This window comes from Lissotriton helveticus, chromosome 5_1 (genome assembly GCF_964261635.1).
Source record: "Lissotriton helveticus chromosome 5_1, aLisHel1.1, whole genome shotgun sequence".
Classification (NCBI taxonomy): domain Eukaryota; kingdom Metazoa; phylum Chordata; class Amphibia; order Caudata; family Salamandridae; genus Lissotriton; species Lissotriton helveticus.
This window is the reverse complement of record NC_136065.1, coordinates 367,259,884-367,281,344: the sequence shown is the minus strand read 5'-3', so window position 1 is coordinate 367,281,344 and position 21,461 is coordinate 367,259,884. Positions and strand designations below refer to the sequence as shown.

General features: G+C 42.0%; 1 protein-coding gene across 1 annotated transcript in view; it reads left to right on the top strand.

Moving 5' to 3' along the window:
* The window catches only part of LOC144753167 (uncharacterized), a 334,464-nt gene that overhangs the window by 96,242 nt on the left and 216,761 nt on the right, over positions 1 to 21,461 (top strand). Inside the window, exon 4 of the mRNA XM_078640935.1 lies at positions 6,313 to 6,403. Coding sequence (XP_078497061.1) covers positions 6,313 to 6,403 — 91 coding nt within the window. The remainder of the gene's footprint in view (positions 1 to 6,312; positions 6,404 to 21,461) is intronic.

The following is a 21,461-nucleotide window of genomic DNA, read 5'->3' as shown; positions in this document are numbered from 1 at the left end:
GAATGAAACTAATTGACCATCCTTAAACAAATCCCCTAGACAACAAATTCCTTTGGCCCCCCACCAATAGCAACTTGATCCCGAAAAATATAGGGTAATATATCAGATGCAGCAAAAGGCGTATATACATTTAATTTTGGTATACCCAAGTGTCGCCTAACTACTTTCCACACTGCAAAAGCAGCTTTTAAAATCTTAAATTTAGTCTTTTTAAAGTAACTAGGTTCGATTATCCTTACAAGTCATCCTTTCATCTCTTCTCCCAGAACTAACTCATAGATTGAGGGGGTATTACACAAAGGAATTCGGGCTTTGTCGCCAATTATGAGTGGGCTAATGGGTTGTAAAGATGCGGCAATATAATAAAATAGGAAATATGGAATGTTCCACCCACCATACTCTTTAGGAAGAATCATCTTTTTATAGGCTTTACGTTGCCGTTTGTAGCCCCACAAAATCTGGAAGTAACCCTCTCTAATTTTTTAAAACAAGCAAGAGGGAATTCGACTGGTATTGTACGAAACGTATATAAAAATTTAGGTAAGATCAGCATCTTCAATACGTTAGCTCTGCCATATAATGACAAATGAAGATGGTCTAATCTTTCTAGTGTCACATTGACTTTTGCCACTACAGGATTTATATTTAGCTTTGGAATATTAGCAACTGGGAGGGCGATCTTAATTACCAAATATGTAACTTCTGGCACTGTTGATATATTAATGGACGGGGAACCCCCAACATGCAAAATCTGCGTTTTGGATAAATTCAACTTATATCCTGAAAAGGACCCGAACTGTGCTGCTAAATCATTAATAGCTGGGAGAGCAGTTTTGACATTGGTTGTGACTACTACAATATCGTCTGCATAAGCTAGGGCTCGATAGTCTATATGAGATAAATGAATTGGTTTTATATTCTCAGCAGAATTTAAACGGTTTACAAAAGGATCAACATATATAGAGAAAAGTAAGGGTGAGCACGGACACCCTTGCCGTGTACCACGAGTAATTAAAAATGGAGTAGATATTTGACCATTAAGGCGAATAGAAGCAGACGGGGAGCAGTACATAGTTTTTAAAGCTGTTAAGATGCCAGGACCAAATCCCTTTTTAGTTAATATATCCCACATATATGCCCAGGCAACCCTGTCAAATGCTTTCTCAGCATCCAACAGGGTGAGACTGATAGAAGAGCCTGTTGCCTGAGCCCAATCCAAGAATGTAATCACACGACAGATATGATCAGCTGTGTCACGTGCAGGAATAAACCCATGTTGGAATTTTGAAACAAGAGGTGTAATAATTCTAGAAATGCGTGAGGCTAGGATCTTGGAGTAGATTTTGCTATCCGCATTGATCAATGAGATGGGGCGGAATGATGAAGGGAGTAATGGGGATTTATCTTTTTTAAGGAAGACAGTAATTACTGAACTTTGCCAAGAAGGTGGAGCCTTACCTCTTTGGGCCTCCATAAAAAGTATAGTCATTTCTTCTTTAAGAATATTTCTAAACGTCTGTAAAAACTCAAGAGGTATAGCATCCGGGCCCACAGCCTTAGCAGACGCTAATGAGATTAAGGCTGATTCTATCTCTTCCCAAGTAATAGGGGTTTCCAATTGTTCAGACTCTTCTGCTGATAGAGTAATGTTAGGTAAGGAATCCATCAAATCTGCTACCCTTCCTTCAATATCTCTGGTATTCTCTTCCATATATAACTCGGAATAAAATTCACGAAAACCCCCCAATATATCCGATGGATTGTCATGTAGCTGCCCTGAGTTATCCATGATTTTTATCTGCAGTAATCTTTTTGCTAAAAGCTTACCCGAGTTTTCCCCCACCTCATACATCTCTGATCTAAAAGTGGCAATTTGTTGAGCCAGTTTCGAGGCAAAAGTCTGGTAGATCCTGGCTTTCTGTATGACTACATTTTTTTAAATTAACCCAGTACTAGAAACTCTATTGCAAGCCATCATCAGCTGAATTTCAATATCTCTCAATTTGGCCATTTCCATCTCATCTACCTACCTAATTTTGCGCTGTTTGTTTATTGAATAGCTGAACGTTTCTCCCCAAACCCCTTATTTAAAAGCATCCCATATGATCTCAATTGACGCTGAGCCTTGATTAAATTAAAAAAACTCGGGTATCCACTTCCCCATATACTCAATATAAAGAGGGTCAAAAAGTAACTTCCGTTCAAAAGACGAGGGCTTTGGGGGTTGTTTAAGATTAATATCTAAATCAAGAATAATGGGGTTGTGGTCAGAGATTATTTTAGGGATGATTTCAAATCTGAGTTTTTTGGCAGTGTTGATAAATCCAGCCGTAACAAAAAAATTATCTAGACGAAAGTGTTTCTGGTGTGGAGCAGAAAAGAAAGTACTCCCAGGAGCACCTCCTCCCATTAAAAATCCTACATCTACCACCCCGAATTCATTGATGATCCCTTTGGTAGCCTTAAACACATTTTTCTTCCTACCCCATACATGTAATTGCTTGAAATGTCGTCTTTCCCGTCCAGATGTAGGTAAAAATCCCCACATAACAGTAAAGGTGACGGCCACAGTGCTAGTTCAATACTCAATTGATTCAGCATATCCGGATCATCGGAATTGGGGGCATAAATGGGGCATAAAGTCAGGAGTGTAGCCTCTAACCGTATCCAGGGGATGTGGGTTTCTTGAATACACAAAATAACAATTTTCAGAGTTCTCAATATATGAGCCATTATACCCCTTTTCCTTTTGTCATTAAGCCCACAAATATTCCATGAACATATTATAAATCTACTCATCTTCAAATCTGGAAATAATTGCACCCATTACTACAATAGAAAGATAACACAAATTGACACAATCTCGATTTTGATTTGCACACAACATTCTATTACTGTTTTTCCTTGCCCCACACACCAATACCTCCCCCCACCTCCCCCTCCCTCTTCTGCTTCCCCCTCCCTCTTCTGCTTCCCCCACCTCCCCCCCCCCTGTGACCCCACCCAAAAGAGGCTTAAGGACCAGGTCCTCAGTGATGGTGAGTGATCAAGCAGTGAATGAGTCCCGCCATGTCCCCCTTCAGATACATCTCTTTCCGTTACCATGATAGAATACACCTAGAATACACCTAGACGGGGAACTAATAATAATTTCTGCTATACACAGGAGAGCTCAACCAAATGAATGAAAAAAATTTACATTACATGCTCTCCACAAACTCCTGTGACGTAATTTCAGGAAAAAAAATCTTGTTTTCACCTTAAGGTGCACTTAAGGTGCACTTATATACTGAGATATCTAACTAACCCATATTATAAAAATATATACATAATTTTATAAATACTAATTGAAATGGACAATGTGCTAGCGAAAGGGTTTTTCTATTCAGGGTAACAGCGGGCGCTCTGCTAATAGTGGACGCAAATCGTTAGTAGCATGGAAAAATTGGGTGTGGTGCAACTGGGTGAGGGGATAAGCCCTATAACCCCCCAATTGTGTGATGGAAAAACCAAAGCACTGTAAAATTTCAACAAGATACCCTATGCACACAACAAACAAGTAGAAAAGGTGTGTCAATGTAGACACATGTAAGTTACAAGACAGAGCTGGCAGAAAATATACAAGGATTTCTTGTCTGGTGTGTCAACAGTTCAGTCTCTTTTAATTCCTCAAGCAAGCCAGCCGGCACGTGTTTCGTCGCACAGGAATAGTATTTTCGTGACTCCTCAGGGCTGTATGGGAAATAAGACACAAATGGGTAGTCGCTCCGCCGGTGATAATCCCGACCCGGAAGGGCTCGAGACTCTAGAGGTGGAGTTCCAGTAGGGTGTTGGCGGATAAAAAATAAATCTTTTATGTAAGATCCTAGATGCCCTAGAGAGTTTCAGTCACTCGAAGGATTACATCTGAGATGAGCCAGTTGTGGCTCATTATTGTGCCGACGCAGTGCGCGTCTTCCAAAAGCGGCAAGCCCCGCAGGATACGTGTAGAATACAAAAAGGGAGCGGATAACTCCTTATTTGCAAGTGATTTGTAGTAGCAGGCAGTGCGGGCTTCTTTCCTGCGGGTCGCCGTGTTCCAGTTGTGACACACCTTTTCTACTTGTTTGTTGTGTGCATAGGGTATCTTGTTGTAATTGGAATTAAAATGGACATTGATATGCTGTTAAATCTTATAAACCACTAATGTTTGCTAGCTTTGGTTAGCTGCATAGCCACCAGTCACAACCCATGCTCTGTTCATGTCCACAAAACATCTGAAATAATCTATGACAACAGTGGACAGATTGCACATCACATCAACACTGACATCAAAGATGTCATTACTGCTTTAATTTCCAATGTATGGATTGAGTGCTACCTTCACCAACCAGGACCCCTTATGAAAACTAAATAGAGAACAAGTGTTGTTACAGCTGCACTCACTAGTAATATATATCATAAGACATATATTCTTGGTTAGGCTGCCTGCACTGTTAACATATAAATGCCATCATGGATGAAACATATAGAAAAATGTAGTATTTTCACTGTCAGAAAAAACATTTATAAATAGGCAGCCATTTGATGTTCCATGAATGATTTTGATGTGGTATATGATATGATATTATCAGTGAGGTCATGTCTGATGTACATGTGGGGTTGGTGTGTGGTATATGATATTTTCAGTGAGGTCCTGTCTGATGTCACATGTGGGGTTGGTATGTGGTATATATTATCAGTGAGGTCATGTCTGATGTCACATCTGCATTATCTCAAAGTCTGTTATGAAGTTCTGTGGTTATACTGAAGAAGCTGCTACCTATGTCATTATCATATGAAATCTCTTTATTGATGTCATAACTACACTTTCACAATTGCTTTATCAACCGTTTCGCTTTCTCAAATTTGCTTGAAAATGCAGCTTGTGCACTATTTTTTCAAAAAGTTCTCGGGGGAGACCCCCCCGGCCCCCCATATCATGGTCAGGCTCGTTCACTATGCTTGCTCGCCACATGACTGTCATCCCGAACATTTACGCTCACCACTTTCAAATATCATCAGCCGCCACTGCAGAAAACTCTACTGTAGGAGGTGCCGGCTCTCCTGCCATCACCTCAAGACTCTCTCCCTCCTCCCACTGTCCCTGTACTGCCTGCTCTCCATGTACTGCCTCCTGTCCCTGCGCTGCCTCCTGTCACTGCGCTGCTCCCAATCCCTGTCCCTGGGCTGCTCCCCATCCCTTCTCCTAGTCTCTGCCCCGGTGCTGCTCCCAGTCCCTGCCCCAAGGCTGCTCCCAGTCCTTGCCCCGGCGCTGTTCCCAGTCCCTGCCCCGGCGTTGCTCCCAGTTCATGCCTCGGCGCTGCTCCCATTCCCTGCCCCGGCGCTGCTCCCAGTCCCCGTCCCAGCGTTGCTCCCCGTCCCTGCCCCGGCGCTGCTCTCCGACCCACAAGACTACCCTACGAATGCTCCACTGTATCCCGCTCAAAGCCCGCTCACTCTTCAAACATGCCATGAAAATCTGGGACACTATCACCACCCCCTCCACGGATGTCGCCTTCATCACCAAAAATGGCTCAACCCATCCTCAAACCCTGACATCACCGCCACCACTCTCAAAGGCTACAAAAATAATACACCATGACTTCGCCAACAAGTAAGGCAGAGGCATCACCATCATCTTCAAGGAAACCATCAGATGCACCATCACCACTGACGACACCACACCTCTCAGGGAACCTACTACAAACTGATGAAAAGACCACAATACGAGGCACCCTTGACTACAGACCCCTGGGACCCAAAGCAACATTCTGTAATGCCATCCCTAACCTCATCGCCCCCTAGCAATCAAACTCGCAACACTACCTCCTACTCAGCGACCTCAACTTCCACACAGATGACCCCCTATAATGATAACTCCATCACCCTCCTGGAGAACCTGAACAACATCGGCCTCATCCAACTGGTCACCAAACCTACAAACAAAGCCAGACACACTCGACCCCATCTTTACCTCCAGTGACAGAATCAAATTCAGCCACATAACAGAACTCACCTGGACTGACCACACCATCGTACACTTCACCATCACAGAAGCCCAGCACACCATCACCAGGCAGCAGATCCCTTCCCACCGCAGTTGGAGAAAGGTCACGAAGGATAAGTTACTTACCTGTAATCCTAGTTCTCTTCCAGGGGTATACTCATCAAAGTCATAAGCACTAAATAGTCCCGCTCACCTGCGTGGATCCCGGAGCAATAACACACACACACACACACACACACATATATATATATTTTTTTTTATATATATATATATATATTCCTTAGGCAAAGAACGGACCCAGCCGGGCTCCAGTACGCAGCCAAGCAGTCCAGATACACCACAGCACAAACGGGATCCAAAACGCAATTTCTTCAGGTAAGAGTAATTTTTATTTTACAACACCATTTCGTGCAAACAAGGAGGACGGTCGACGCGTTTCGGCGATTGCCTTCAACTGGACCATAGAGACCTGCAGTCCAAACAGTCCATTTAAAGTGATAAGTGCATAAGTCCCTTCTTCATTTCCTTTACAAAATAGACTAGACTGATAACCCTACTAGTCTGCTCTTATTCAGTGGCCATTTAGGACATACATTTTTATGATGACTTTCTGAGGCAGAGAAACGTAATGGTAAAGTACCTTATGTCAAGAAAGGCAATTTACAATTAATTTTAACTTTCTCACAATCAATATAAAAACATGTTTTAAAATTGCATGTTATAAATCATATCATAAAATTTCATATAAACGGAAATATGGGAAAGATGTCCAATGTGTAATCTTCAATTATCATAGGATGGAATAATGAATTTCATAGCAAAAAGGAAGGATAAAGGAGGAAAGGGGAATGGGGGGAGGACAGAATAGCAATAATCTATCAGATGGATCAAAGAACAATTGTGTTAGTAAAGTGCCATGTGCATTGTGCAAAATATCATGTGTAAACATTTTATGTGCAAAAACGCATTCATTTTTTGATTGTTTTGAACCATCCAACGTCCTTTTCTTTACAAAACCCATCTTTTCTATATGTATAAAAGAGTTTGCCATCTCCCTGTGTTCAATCATGCTGAAGTAGACTTTCAAGAAATAAACCCAGAGAGTAACAGATTTGATGGTTTTGAAACAAAGGAGTAATAAGTAAATAAACTTTCTTCAATCCTTCTATATACATAACCCCAACACAGTATTTTGACTCTATCTACACGTCTTATGTTCCTGTTTTCATCTTCCTAATTGCTTTCTTAGTTTTTAATTATTATTAGTTTTATCATAAGGGTATTATCACATGGTACATCAATTTATTCCATTCCCATCAATTAAACCTGTTCTTCATGTGAAGTCCAAAAAAGTTCAAAAAGGTTTTTCTACTACAAATGCACATGTAACTCAGCATACAAATTATGTCCAAAAGGACTCTCTGTACCCAACGCCAGAATGAACCTTGATTCTGCTCTTCTTTAGTCTAAGGTTCTATCTCCACCTCTTTCATTTGGTTTTCCCAATTTTGCACCAAAGAATTTAAGTTCCTGGTTGTTACTTGAATGTTTCTCCAGAAAGTGTTTGGCCATTGGATAAGAGAGATCCTGATTCTTGATTACCCTTAGATGTTGAAATATACGTAGTTTAAGTTTATTTATTGTGCTTCCAACGTATAGTTTGTGACATGGGCATTGCAGAACGTATACTACAAATTTGGATTCACATGTTATGTGGTCAGTGATATTTTCCTTTTTTCCGTTTTGTAATTGATATGAGAGAGTATTATGGCCGTGCTCGCATGCCTTGCATTTCGAGCATTTCCAAAAGCCAGGTGTTGTTAGCCATGATTTTTTACCTTTCTCATTTTTTGGATTATAGGTGGGTAGATGACTTTGTGTGAGGATGTCACCCAACGAAGCTGTCTTCCTGTATGTTATATATATTTTATGCATATTTATAAATATGCAGCCTTCGCCATACTAGTCTCATAGATTCCAAAATTCCATTCAAAATTATTAATTTGAAAATACTTAAACAAACATATAAAATAAACATATAAAATAACATTTTCATGACACCGAGAAAATACCTTTAACTTGTTTTTGAACATAGCCTTTATTTTCAGAGGAAAAAAGGCAAGGTCATAGAGGCAGATTAGCCTAGAAAGGCTGCATATGGAACACTCAGATAAAATTGGTGCCGTGCTTTTAAGACCTCCAGGCTCTCATCATGCCCCACAGGTAACAGTCAGGTCTATTTGACGGCGTATAAACATTGTATTCATAACATGAGTAACAGATATATTGTTATGGACATGGTATTCGCCCGGGGAGGAGGGAGGGTTGATTATGACTTTGATGAGTATAACCCTGGAAGAGAACTAGGATTACAGGTAAGTAACTTATCCTGCTCTTCCAGGGGATACTCATCAAGTCATAAGCACTGCATAGAGTAGCAAGCTGTAAAGATGATAGTCACACCAGTTGATGGCTGATGAATGAGGGATTTATTCTTCAGTATAACAGGATATAAGGAAAACATCCTATCCACACAGCATTACAGGAGCAACTGCTCAAAAGGAACATTCACTGGAACATTGGAATCTCATTCTAGAACAGTATGAGGAAAGCAGTCTCAAGCAATGGTAACAAGATAAAACAAAGCATAGATAAAAACAAGTAAAGATATTACACAAGCCTATCCCTGGACCCTGCAGACGAATACCAACATATCAACAAACTGTTTTTAATCATGTATTATCCAAATAAATTTCTCAGGGATGCTTGCCCAAACTGAGCATCTGCCTGAGTATCAGAGTCTAAGCAGGAATGGAGCGCAAATGTGTGGACTGAATGCCATGTGGCTGCTTTGATATTGTAGTGTAGTTCCTATATTCCCAATAGGCTCTGCGCATTGGAATAATATAAACAGCAGTGTAGACGTAGGACTGAGGTCATCTAGGTCTCTACTGGCTATATTAGACTTAATTAGTTTTGCCAGCTAGCTCAGAGGTCACTAGAAACTTTCTCGAATGAACAGGAAGGGGTTAACTTTCCTGAATAGACAAGAAGGGATTAGTTTCTGACAACCGCATAAACATGACAACTTTGCTCCCTCAGAATAAAGAGTATATCTCTAGAGTCGTGTGCAAACAATAGACAGCTATTTCACTCAGTCAATCGTGCATACTCAGTTTCACCAGAGTGCAGAGAAATAGAGAGACGGGCGTTTTCAATAAAAGGTGTTATTTATTGAGCAGTCTTCTTTCTCATGCAAGAGAAGTGAGTTGCCACAATAGCAATACTTATCATGAAGTAAAGTGCGTACAGTAAAAGGAGTATTATGAAATAATACTGTAAAAGCATTGATATGGTTTCTTAGCCATATGATACTTTAAAATGGATAAAATATATACATACATAAAAACATTGACTAACGTACTCAACTGGTGCTTCTAAGATACGCCTACCCCGGTGTACCTGACCTAAGCCTAATACGTGGGAAGGAGTAAGTAAGTTGCAGTTTAAGTTAAGTTGGTTTTTGCCAGGAATCTGAATCAAGAATTCTCTTAAGGGTTTAATCAGCTCCGTACCTTGGTAATAGAATGTAGGAGGTGTGGTATCTCTCTCTCAGGACTCGATCTCCCAGCAACCCGCATGGGTGACTGGAAACACCGGAGCTGTAATTTCTCGGCAGGAGAAAAGACAGCGTCTCTCTCAGTGCGTCAAATGGGAGGGTCGGCTTCCTTCGGCTCTCGCATCTGCTGGGCGTCGGGCAAGTAGATAGCTGCTCTGCTCCAAACCACCGTGTGTTTGCTTAAGGCAACATTGGTATATTTATACCTGAAAGGTGCCGAGTTTGACGTAAGGTTGGACATAAGACGTCACTAAGAACTAACAGTTCTTTCTGGACTCCAGGAGTTCTTGTGCAAATCAAAACAAAAGCAGGGGGATTTCCCGGACTGCTGGAGGCTTGGTTTGTTTAAAGAACGCGTTGTACTTTCTAGGAGTCTATGGGAGTAGCCTTGCCGTATTTGGACTGCATTGGCTATTACTAAATATGGATATGATTCTTATGCCTTTATAAGGATATTATTTATTATAACCATATAAGGGCATAAATCGGGAATATCAAATTAGGGTCCTAGATAGAATCACAACACCCACTCCACGTATTAATGTCCATCGTTACCAAATACTAAGCAATATTAAACATATTAACGATGCATGGGTTTTCCAACCCACCCCAAAATACATATATTGCATTTGAAATGGTGTATGGTATATACACGAAAATGAGTATTTTAAACTGTACGCTTTTCAAGCAGTGTTATCATTCAGGAAATGCATATATAAATATTGGCTGAATGACTTGCGAAAATTATACATGAAATGGCTCTGAATACAGAAAAGAAGGTCGCGACCATTTCGTCACATATTTATACAATACTGTACATGTGCTAGAGGCAGAGATAAAATATTGTCTCTAGTATCTCTAAATATAGAAGCTCTGTTCTCTAAGAATAGTTCTACTTTAAGCAGAGTACCATGTGCCAGAAAAAATGTAAATATTTTGGAAATGGAATAAATAATTTCGCTTTCAGGGGAAAAAATAGTTCCAAATGTTTTCAGTAGTTTTGTTTATCAAAAACTCAAGGCCAAATTCAGAGTTCAGGGAACGCTGTGTGTTCGTTGTTTTAAAAGTTATTCTCGTTGATTGGAGAGAACATCATATCAGACAGGCTTGCGAAAAATTGGTCTACAACATCAGGTGAAAGTTCAAAAAAGCTGAATTTGTGCATATGTGAGAATGATTGCTATCATCGATGTCGAGATCAGCAATGCTCACAGAAGGTTGTACCTGTGTGGTGCTGTTTTCATCTCGTACTTCACCGCCACCTACTCATAATGGTGAAGTCTCAACGAATGCCGTCATCAGAATAGGTTTATTTATTTATTTATTTTAGGTTTTTATACAGCGCGTAGTCACCCAAGAGTATCCCAGCGCTAACCTCGTGGTACTGATGGATGAAAGTGCAGGGGTGAAAGTGATTTAAGGGAAAAGAAAAGTTTTGAGAGATTTCCTGAAACGCAGGAGGTTGGGTTCTGATCTAAGTTTCAGTGGGAGCGCGTTCCATTGTTTCGCTGCCTGTACCGAGAAGCGGCGGCCTCAAGTCCGGGACCTTTTCACCCTGGGAACCACAATAAGGTTTCCATGGTCTGATCGTAGCGCTCTCGTAGGTCTGTAAGGTACAATACAATTGTTGAGGATTGGTGGACCTGCGTTGTGAAGTGCTTTGTGAGCCAGGCATAGTGCCTTGAATATCACTCTTTCCCTGATCGGAAGCCAGTGTAATTTTTTCAGTGCGGGTTTGGCTGATGTTCTGGCTGGGGTATTCGTGAGCAGCCTGGCCGCAGCATTCTGGGTTTTCTGTAGTATCTGGAGAGTGGTTTCCGGGGCTCCTAAGTAAATGGCATTGCAGTAGTCCAACCTGGACACAATTAGGCCTTGGATCAGCAGAAGTCGGGACTTGAAAGGGAGTAGGGGGAGCACCTTCCTACATGATCTAAGTAGGCCGTAACAAATGCCGGCCGTTTTCCTTGCCTGCGTTCTGAAGGTGAGGTCTTTCTCTAACCATACTCCCAGGCTCTTGACTTCTGTCTTAGGGGTGGGGGGTCCACCCAGACAGGCAGGCCAGATGTTAGGGGGTAAATTCAGTGTTTTTTGACCTAGGAGAAGAATCTCTGTTTTTGACCCATTTAATTTTAAGGATGAGTCGCTCATCCATTGATGTATATTGGAGAGGCAGTCATGGAGATTGGAGGGCTCTTTTTTCGGGTGAGAGAGAGTTACCACCAGCTGTGTGCCGTCAGCATAGCTGACGATGGTGACACCAAATGTAGAGACCAACCCCTCCAGTGGGGCCATGTACACGTTAAATAACGTGGGGCTTAATGATGAGCCCTGTGGCACACCACACCGGAGGGGGATGGAGGGGGAGCGGCCTTCACCTTCCCAGACTTGGAAAGAGCGTTGGTAAAGAAAGGACGAGAGCCATTTCAGCGCCGTCTCTTTCACTCCGATGTTTTCTAGACGTTGGGTTAGGACCTGGTGGCTGACAGTGTCAAAGGCCGCACTCAAATCCAGGAGGACCACTGCCACTGATCCTCCTGTATCGAGAATTTCTCTGGTCTTCTCCACTGCGGCCAGGATAGCGGTGTCCGTGCCCTGCCCTGGTCGGAAGCCCGTCTGGGAATTTTTTAGGAGATGGTTAGTTTCCAGAAAGTGAGACAGTTTTTTATTAACAAGTTTCTCCGCGACCTTTCCAATCCAGGGGAGGAGAGAGATCGGTCTGTAATTTGAAAAATCCTCGGGGTCTAATGAAGGTTTCTTAAGGAGTCCTTTCACGATCGCCTCCTTCCAGTTCGAGGGGACTTCGCCTTGTGCTAAAGAGGTGTTGATTAGGGCGGTTAGCGGGGACGCTATGATATGGGTGATATCTTTGAGGATTCTTAAAGGTACTGGGTCACTGGGGGCCCCACTTTTGACTGAGGCAAACGTTGTTACAACCTCCTCCAGGGTGACTGGGCCGAATGACGCCAGGTGAGGAGTGTCAGGTTCAGCGGGGGAATTCCTTTGTATGGGAGGTGCGTCCTTAGTTTTTTCAGGGGTGTCTGTATTGGCAGCTGGAAGGGAGGCAAGGATTTTTTTAATTTTTTCGTCAAAAAAGGTGGCTAGATTGACACATTTTCCTGCTACTGCTTTGGGGTCCATAGGTTTTTTTGGGGGGTGAGGGACATGAAGGAGCTCTTTAAGGATACGGAAGGTCTCCTTGGCTGAGCAGGATGAATTCTTTATTTTTTCCTCATAAAAGGTACTTTTTGCGTTGCGAAGAGCTAGTTTGTACGCTTTCATGGATGACTGAAAGGTGTCTTTATTCTCCGCCGACTTGTCTTTCCTCCAAATCCGTTCTGTCCTTTTGCAATCCTTCCTTAGTAAATTCAGTGCAGGTGTATACCAAGGAGCAGGATTGATCCTTTTGGTGTGTTTAAGGGTGCTGGTTGGTGGAATTAGGCTATCTAGGGAGTGGGTGAGCCAGCCATTAAATTCTCTATCTGCCGTGTTGGGATCCGAGGAAAGAGGTGTCATGGATTCTCTTAACTTGGCTTCCCATTCCTCTGGTATCAGCTTGTGCCAACGTCTCCCGAGTGTCCTAGTTTTCTGTAATTGAGCCGGGGCAATTTGGAGATACCAGTACATGGGGACCAGTAAGTGGTCTGTCCATGGGAGGGGGGTGGGATCCTGGGTTTCAAGGTTCCTAATGTTCGTAAAAATCGGGTCTAACAGCTGGCCTTTCTCATGGGTGGCTTTTGAGTTCAGTAGAAGTAGGTCAACTGACGCAAGCTCTGCTAAGAGGTTAGCTGCGGGGTTATCCGCAGGGTCGAGGAAGTGCAGGTTGAGGTCCCCAAGGAGGAGAAAGTTGGGGGCGGTGATTGTTTTTAGTGTGATGTGATCCATCAGGGTGCTGGAGAATTCCCCTAGAGGGCCTGGCGGTCGGTACACTAGTAATCCCGACAGTGAGATTGTTGGCGAAATCTGGAAAAAGAAGTTGCAATTTTCACAGTCTTTAACCATTCCATTGTCGGTCCTGCAGGTGATATAATCTTTATATAGTATGGCTAGCCCGCCACCTCTGCCGACCGGTCTATTCAAAGAGCGAATTTGATAACCTGGAGGGACGGCATTGACCATGGTAGCCGCTGGGGACAACACGTTGCATGAGTCGTTACCGGACCTAGCAAAGTATCGATATCCATTGGTACTGCTGATGGTAGTGTAAGACAGACGTCCAACGCGCATTCTTCTCCGCATAGCAGACATCGAAGCACAGGTAAGATGCAATCTTGCCAGATTGGTCTGAATGAAAGAAACCAAGTTGCACTCAGATCTCTTAGCCGGGCTAATCCGAGGACATTAGTAATTCGGTCTCGGTAGCGTATTGCTAAGATCGTTTCTTCCATCGTTGCTGGAGTTTTGTCTGTGGCTTGGCTTGCCATATCGGAGCATAAGGATCAAAAATAAAATTCCTGCTACGAGTCCCAAAAGAAGAGGCATGCCGCCGAAAAAGGAATGGACAAAATTCGAGAAAATGCCCAGAACTGTTTCAAAGGGTGCTAACAGTCCCGAAAAAATTGTCTTAAATACATGTGCAATGCCACTGGTATCAGACATGTTTAAAATTTGACCTAACATTTCTACGAAATGGACGGCGCAATTTGTTGATAATAAGGAATGTAGCTCTGCTGCTGTCCTTGCAACTTGTAGATCATACGTCTCTTTGGACGAGGTTAAAGGCACAGTTGTCTGTAAAAGAATAGACTTCATTCTGCTTAAAGTATCAATTCGAATAGAAGAGATATTCAAGGAAGGCCATATTGCCAACTCCATGTCTGGATTGCTGTTTGGATACAATACTTGCATACAGCAAGTGACCATGGAAGTAACGCTCACGAGATAGGCTTTTCCTGGCACCATGCCACAACAGCTGTGGTCACTTATTAGAACATAACTGCAGTTGGAAAGTTGTCTGAAAAATGGCTCTATCTGTGTTGCAGGAGTGCCATGCAGGTGACATGAAAGGTTATTTGATGAACCTTCGCAGGCTCCATGCAAGTTAATACCTTGACACAGAAGTGTACCGCTTAGTGATTTTTTACAATTGTTACCACTAAGGAATACCTCCTTTTTCCCTTCACTATAACATTTGTGTGTATAAGGTAAATTCCATGTTGACTTGATGTATCCTTTACCCAACCTTTCATACAGGCCTGCTGGTATATACTTTTGGCAATACTTAAACTGGAAAGTTGTTATCGGAATTGTAATTGTTCCGTGTATTATCCATTCAATGACAGGTCTCTCTGACATTGTCAATGGTAATCTCTCAAGTTTTTCAATGCTCAGAATCGTATAGTCTGCTCCTTTTTGTGCCAAACTGATTTGTTTATCAGTAAGGGTAAAGATAGAGAATAATGACGTTATGTTGATTAGACGCCATGGCACGTAGTCTGAACGCAGGTTTTGCAACGTCCAGCCTAGTTGTACAATAGAACGCAATTGGGACTGACCATGTTGTAACATTAGTAAGTCCTGCTCTATTATATCAATAGCAGATGATACAATGCTGTCCAGTGAATATATTCTGGAGGACAGAGTCGTTAAGCCATTGTCCACTACAGAAAGTGATTTTTCCAAATGAATACGATCAATTTCTCGTATTTTTTCAGCTGTTTCAATTTGCGTTACTTTCCAAGCTTCGTTGTAAGCAGCGTATATACCAGCGTATATGAAACGTTTTTGACGCTGTTTGCGAGGTCCCAGTATGAAATCTCGCAAGTCAGCACCGTCTTTAAGTAAAGTCAAGTGTTGCTTAATTTCAGCCAGTGTGGATTTCTGTAGCCACTCAAGGCATAGTTTCCCTACACTGTATGTTGTAATTATCCCTGGATGTTGTCTCTGGGAATATCTTGGGCCTGGCCTGTTCTGTTTTAACCCCTGTAGTTTGTTCAGGAATCTATCTTGACAGTTATTTGTGTCTGTGGGCCAGATCAACCATTTTTTCCAATCAGGATTTGTTCTGTTTTGGTGTAAAATATAGGATACGTCTATCTCCACATCTGTAGTGCTATTACTATCAGGTATGGGCTTTGGAATAGACGATTTATTTAAGTCCTTTATCTTGGCTAAACCAAGACAGATTGTTTGCTGAATTGTTTCATTCAGGAATATTATCTGTTCTGGGATCATGCAGGCTCTAAATAATGCTTCTAGACCTTGTACCTGCCAGTCTTTTGAACCCCAGATGGTTTTTGTTTCAATGTTGTTTTTCAAAAAATTCAAAACCAAATGTAGACATTTTGTCATAACATTTTTCAGAATAAATCAATTTAGTGTTTGTCAACATTGTTTTCATTCCTGTCTTATTTAACATTTTAAAATAAAACTTTTCTGGATCACTTGTGTTAAACCCTGAGAAGTATTGGAATTTCTAAAAAAATGTTTTCGAACTGCCTTTTGGCGGAGTTGGACAATGTTCCCATTGATTATAATTAAAAACATTTCTAGGTTGAGCAGATTTATGCAAATAGTGATGACCATAGTGGTTAAAACATTACATTTCTTCATAGTTCGATGAACCCTGTAAGTAATCATGTTCTGTGAATTTAGCTGACATTACTAAATCTGACATCATATTATTAATATTTTCAAAGTCCCAATCATCAGAGAAAGTACTTGGTGTCAAAAAGTCACTTAAGGAAACCTTAAACTGGTGTGCATATTTCAAGAGCTCAATCGGGCCATAGATTTCATAATCCGTTTTGTCCCATGCTACCCCACCGGGTATTGGATTGGCTGTGATGTTCACTGATGACAGTTCTCTTTTCTCGATGTGAGAGGATCTGTGAGGCTTTAGGACCAAGTTGATGTTCTGACTTGCTGTGTCCATTGTACTATATTTTCCATCAATAAATCTACCCAAACATAAAACCATGATGAGCCAAAGCAGGAGGAAAAGTACACCTAACACAATCCAAAATTCAATCCATGGTGAAATCAGATATGTTTCTTTTAGTTGGTGAAAAAGTTTAGTCATTTTTTCTTTGAAAGCTTTTGTTGCTGGCGTTTCTTCATGCTCGCTTGGATCTTCAGAAAAGTCCTCGAAATTGATGAAGTAGTCAGATGCAGTTCTGTCAATTGTTGGAATTGCTTCCGGATTTTCATTTGCCTTTGGATTTTTCTTTGTTTCATTAGCATAGTCTGAGGCTACATCGTTGTAGACTGGTGTTTCTTGACGAACTGTTGCAATTTGGGTTTCAAGAGGCACAAGTTCCATTGCTTTGTTGCATTGTCCGATTTTATTCACTGCAGGTTTATCAAATGTGATTAGTCTCTCAGTTTGAACCTCTTGGATTGTAGCAAGATTTGGTCTTCTGCTATTTCTTGGGAGTCCACTGCGCCTACTACTAATTATTGGCCACATGATTGTGGTTTTACCAGGTCGATGGATACAACTCTGTTCTCCTTTTTACCAGCAAGGGGCGGTAGTACTACTGATCTTGCTCCGCTGACAGCTAAGACAGGTACTGCTTTTCTGTAAGAAGGCCCAAAGTCCTTCTTCACCGCGATCTTCTCTCTGACCAGATCCCCAATCTTTGGAATCCAGACAGGTCTTGCTGGGACAGGTGGTTTTTCTTCAGTGGTCGTTGGCTTTAACTTTATGTTACTTAGAATTCTTCTTGTTTCATTTAAGTCCTGTAAAACAGCCAAATTGTCTTTGATATCAAAGGCTTTTTTATTCACCACTGAAGTCTGACAATCTAAGTCCTGGATGTGCATTCTAGTGCCGAACAATAGTTCGTATGGAGTGATACCTTTTAGAGAATTTCTTGGCAGATTGTTAAGACTACGTTGGACACTTGTTAAATGTTTGACCCACCCATCACCCGAACCTAATACCCTCGCCGTTATAGATTGCTTTATGTCACGGTTTTTTCTTTCCACTACCGCATTTCCCTCAGGATGGAAGGGAGAAGAGTACCGCAATGCAATGCCCATGCTGGTCATGGCCTCCTAGTAAGCTCGAGAGCTAAACTCAGGACCCTGGTCAGAATGTAGCATGCCAATTGCGTATGTGCCGATAAAGACTCGCAAATCTTTTATAACAGTTCTGGCGTCAGCCGAGCGCTGGGGTCTACATTTTAAGTTAATCTAGTCTTAATATTCATGGGAACGCATTTCTCCGGCTGGATTTCTGCGTATAGATAGCCTGATGCTTTCTAATAAAGGAGTCCTGGCAGTAGTCTGGTCCGGTTCACAACTGCGATCTCTGTTGCAGTCTGGACAATCCTTTGCAAATTTGTAATTTTGCAGGCTCATCCCGGCCACCAGTATTCTGATTGTAATTCTTTTAGAGATTTCACGATCTCTTGGTGCCTTAGACCCAATCCCATGTGTGCGTCTTCAATCAAGAAGACTCTCCGGTTCGTGTTTGGAATTACTCTATCCCCCACTCCAGGGATTTGAGCAAAAGGAACGGAGTTTGCATCAATTATGTATGTTTTATTGAGTGGATAGTCGAGAGGTAATGCTGCATAGTCGCCTTTTAACAAAGCTTTTACCACCAGCATGGTTTCTCCGTCTATGTGTTTTTTAGAACGCTTTTTTGTGGCTACGGAAGCCGGTTGAACCGCTGCCGCTGTGGCTCTGTTAGCCAATTAATTCCCTGCAACGTGAACGCCATCACGTTGATGACTCAGTGTATTTATCACGTGAGTCTTTTGTATTTCTTTCTGCAAAAGAACTACTTGTTCCCAAAGTTTTTTATGCTTTATTATGGCACCTGTGTCATCTTTGTAATCATTTTTGATCCATGTCTGCATGTCGTTATTGTAAGACTTGACGCAGTAATGCGAATCTCACACTATTAGTGTGGGGAATTCCCGATCGGCATTTTCAAGCGCCGCCTTTAAAGGTCTTACTTTAGCTCGCTGAGCTGTACAGTTTCTGAGTGATTCAGTTTTGGTGATTATTGGTCTGAATTAACCAAAGCGCCAGCGACCTTTAACAATCGCGCACGCTGCATTGTAGGATTTTTTATCCACATCGTAATGTTGTGCAAATCTGTCCATGTAGATTACACAGGTGTACTGTTCGAGAGGCAGAATTTCGATTGGCAGAGGATATTCTTGATCGTATTCTAGATCTTCTAGTTTTTTCATTTTCGTGTCAAAATAGTGCTTCACGTCTTCTGCAGCAAGAGAATGTTCCCATTGTATCCATTTTGGATCTAATGCCACTGCATTTAGATTGCGTGGGCTTGTTAATGCCTCAAGGGCTGATTCTGCTGTTAACCCCTTCGCTGCTAGGCCTTTTCCCCTCCTGTGCTAAGCCTTTTTTTGGCGATTTGGGGTAGTGCGCGCTTAGGCCCCTGTAACTTTTTGACCACATAAGGTATCCACGCCAAATTTGCGTCCTTTTCTTCCAACATCATGTGGATTCTAAAGGTACCCAGGGTTTGTGGATTCCCTTGGAGGGGTCCCAGAAATGAACCAAAATATAGTGAACATTTAGTTTTTTTCAGAAAAATGGGAAAAATGGGCTGCAAATGAAAGCCTCTGGGTTTTTCCCTGCAAATGGTATCAAAAAAGGGTTTGTGGGGCTGAAATCTCCATGTTCTCAGCTTTTAGGGAATGACAGTCTTTTGTCAGAGAACCAACATTTTTCACACAGTTTTGGCATTTTTCTAGGACATAGCCCATTTTTGCTATTTTTAGAACTTTTCACCACCTTCCAGTTAATGGTAGAAATGAGTATGAAAGCAATAAGGGATCCTGGAAAGCTATACATTTTAGAAAAGTAGACAAAATTCTGCATTCAAAAAGGGGTCATTTGTCTAGATACATGAAGGTTTCTTTATATAAACTAACAGATAAATATTGGAATAATTAAAAATTTGTTGAAAAAAACAGCCTTTTGTCTCAACGTTTTCACCTATAACTTCTTGTAATTTTGACAGCTCTTGGAAAGCAATGTACCATTACATTTGTTAGACCTTCCTGGTTGTGGGGATATATAGGACTTGTAGTTTCTCCAAGAACCCGACGAACCCAGATCCAAAAACTGAGCAGCAACTTGCAATGATTTTTTATTTTTATTTACTGGGTATAGAGCACTTATTCGTGGAAAATGTATATGTGGAAAATTCGGTATGAAAGACACCTATGTATTTCTGAATTGGGTACAAATTATAGAGTCTAGAAACAGTATATAATTGCACATTTTCAAAATTGGGAATACTCATACTAGCATGAGAATTATTGGTCATTTTTGAAAAAGATTTTTTTTTTACACATTGTCTTTCATTGGGAAGGGAGAAATGCATGAAAACTCAATTGTAATAACAGTTGATTTACAAATCTGAATTACCCTAAGTCTCCCGATAAAAACGGTACCTCACTTGTGTGGGTCGGCCTTGTGCCTGCGACAGGAAACGGCGCAAAATGCAACAGCGGCTTGCTGTTTTGGTCTGTTGAGGGGCTTAAGACCTGTTCTTAAGTACTTTGATGCCCCAACCAGACAGCTTGTAATCCAGGCTACTGTCATCTCTCGCCTGGATTACGCGAGTTCCCTTCTCGCTGGGGCCAACCAGGCCGAACTTACTCGACTACAACGAGTACAAAATGCCGCAGCCAGGGCAATTGTCGGCCTCCCTAAATTCTGTTCGGTCGCGAATGTTCTTCGTTCCCTACACTGGCTCCCAATACGGAAGTGGATTCTTTTTAAGATACTCTGCCTCTCTTTTAAGATCTTGAGAGGCATGGGTCCTGAAATTTTGTCTGGCTCTCTTTCCCTTTACGTCCCTACTCGCGCTCTTCGCTCCCAGGGCCAGGCCCTGGCTGTAGTCCCCAGATACATGCTCTGCCGCATGGGCGGCCGTTCCTTTGGTGTAAAGGCGGCATCAGCTTGGAACTCCCTCCCGGTGGAACTGCGCCTGTTAGAGGATCTTATGGCTTTTAGGAAAGCCCTGAAAACATTCCTGTTTTAGTTTTTTACCCCCAGTCTGTGCTATGTATTTAGAGTGGTCCTCTTTGGTTCTTTTAGCTGTGTTATGTTTCTTGTGCTGTTTCCTTGTCAATGCGCCAGGACGCTCCTTAGCTGGAGTAGCTGTGCGCATAATAAAAACCTATAACATAACATAACATAACATGGTCACACCTCAATTTTGCAGTTAAAAATTGACCCTTTTATGGCAAAGTGCCTACCTGTAGTTTTTGCACCCTAGCTCTGCCGGCACCTAGGGAAACCTAGCAAACCTATACATTTTTAAAAAGTAGACACCCAGGGGAATTCAGGATGGGGTGACTCGACTGCCTACCACCAGGTTTTGTTACCCAGAATCACTTGCAAAGCTAAGAATTTGACAAAAAAAACACATTTTCCTCACATTTCTGTGGTGGAAAGTTCTGGAATCTGCGTGGATCAACAAATTTCCACCCACCCAGCGTTCCCCCAGGTCTCCCGAAAAAAATGGTACCTCACTTGCGTGGGTAGGCATAGTGGCTGCGACATGAAACAGCGCAAAACGCAACGTGGTTGCACCTCAATTTCCCAGTGAAATCTTGCCATTTTTGGACAAAGAGACTACCTTTTGTTTTTGAGCCCTAGCTCTGCCAGCACCTAGGGAAACCTAGCAAACCTATACATTTTTGAAAACTAGACACCCAGGGGAATTCAGGATGGGGTGAATCGACTGCCTACCACCAGGTTTTGTTACCCAGAATCCCTTGCAAAGCTAAGAATTTGACAAAAAAAACACATTTTCCTCACATTTCTCTGGTGGAAAGTTCTGGAATCTGCGTAGATCAACAAATTTCCACCCACCCAGCGTTC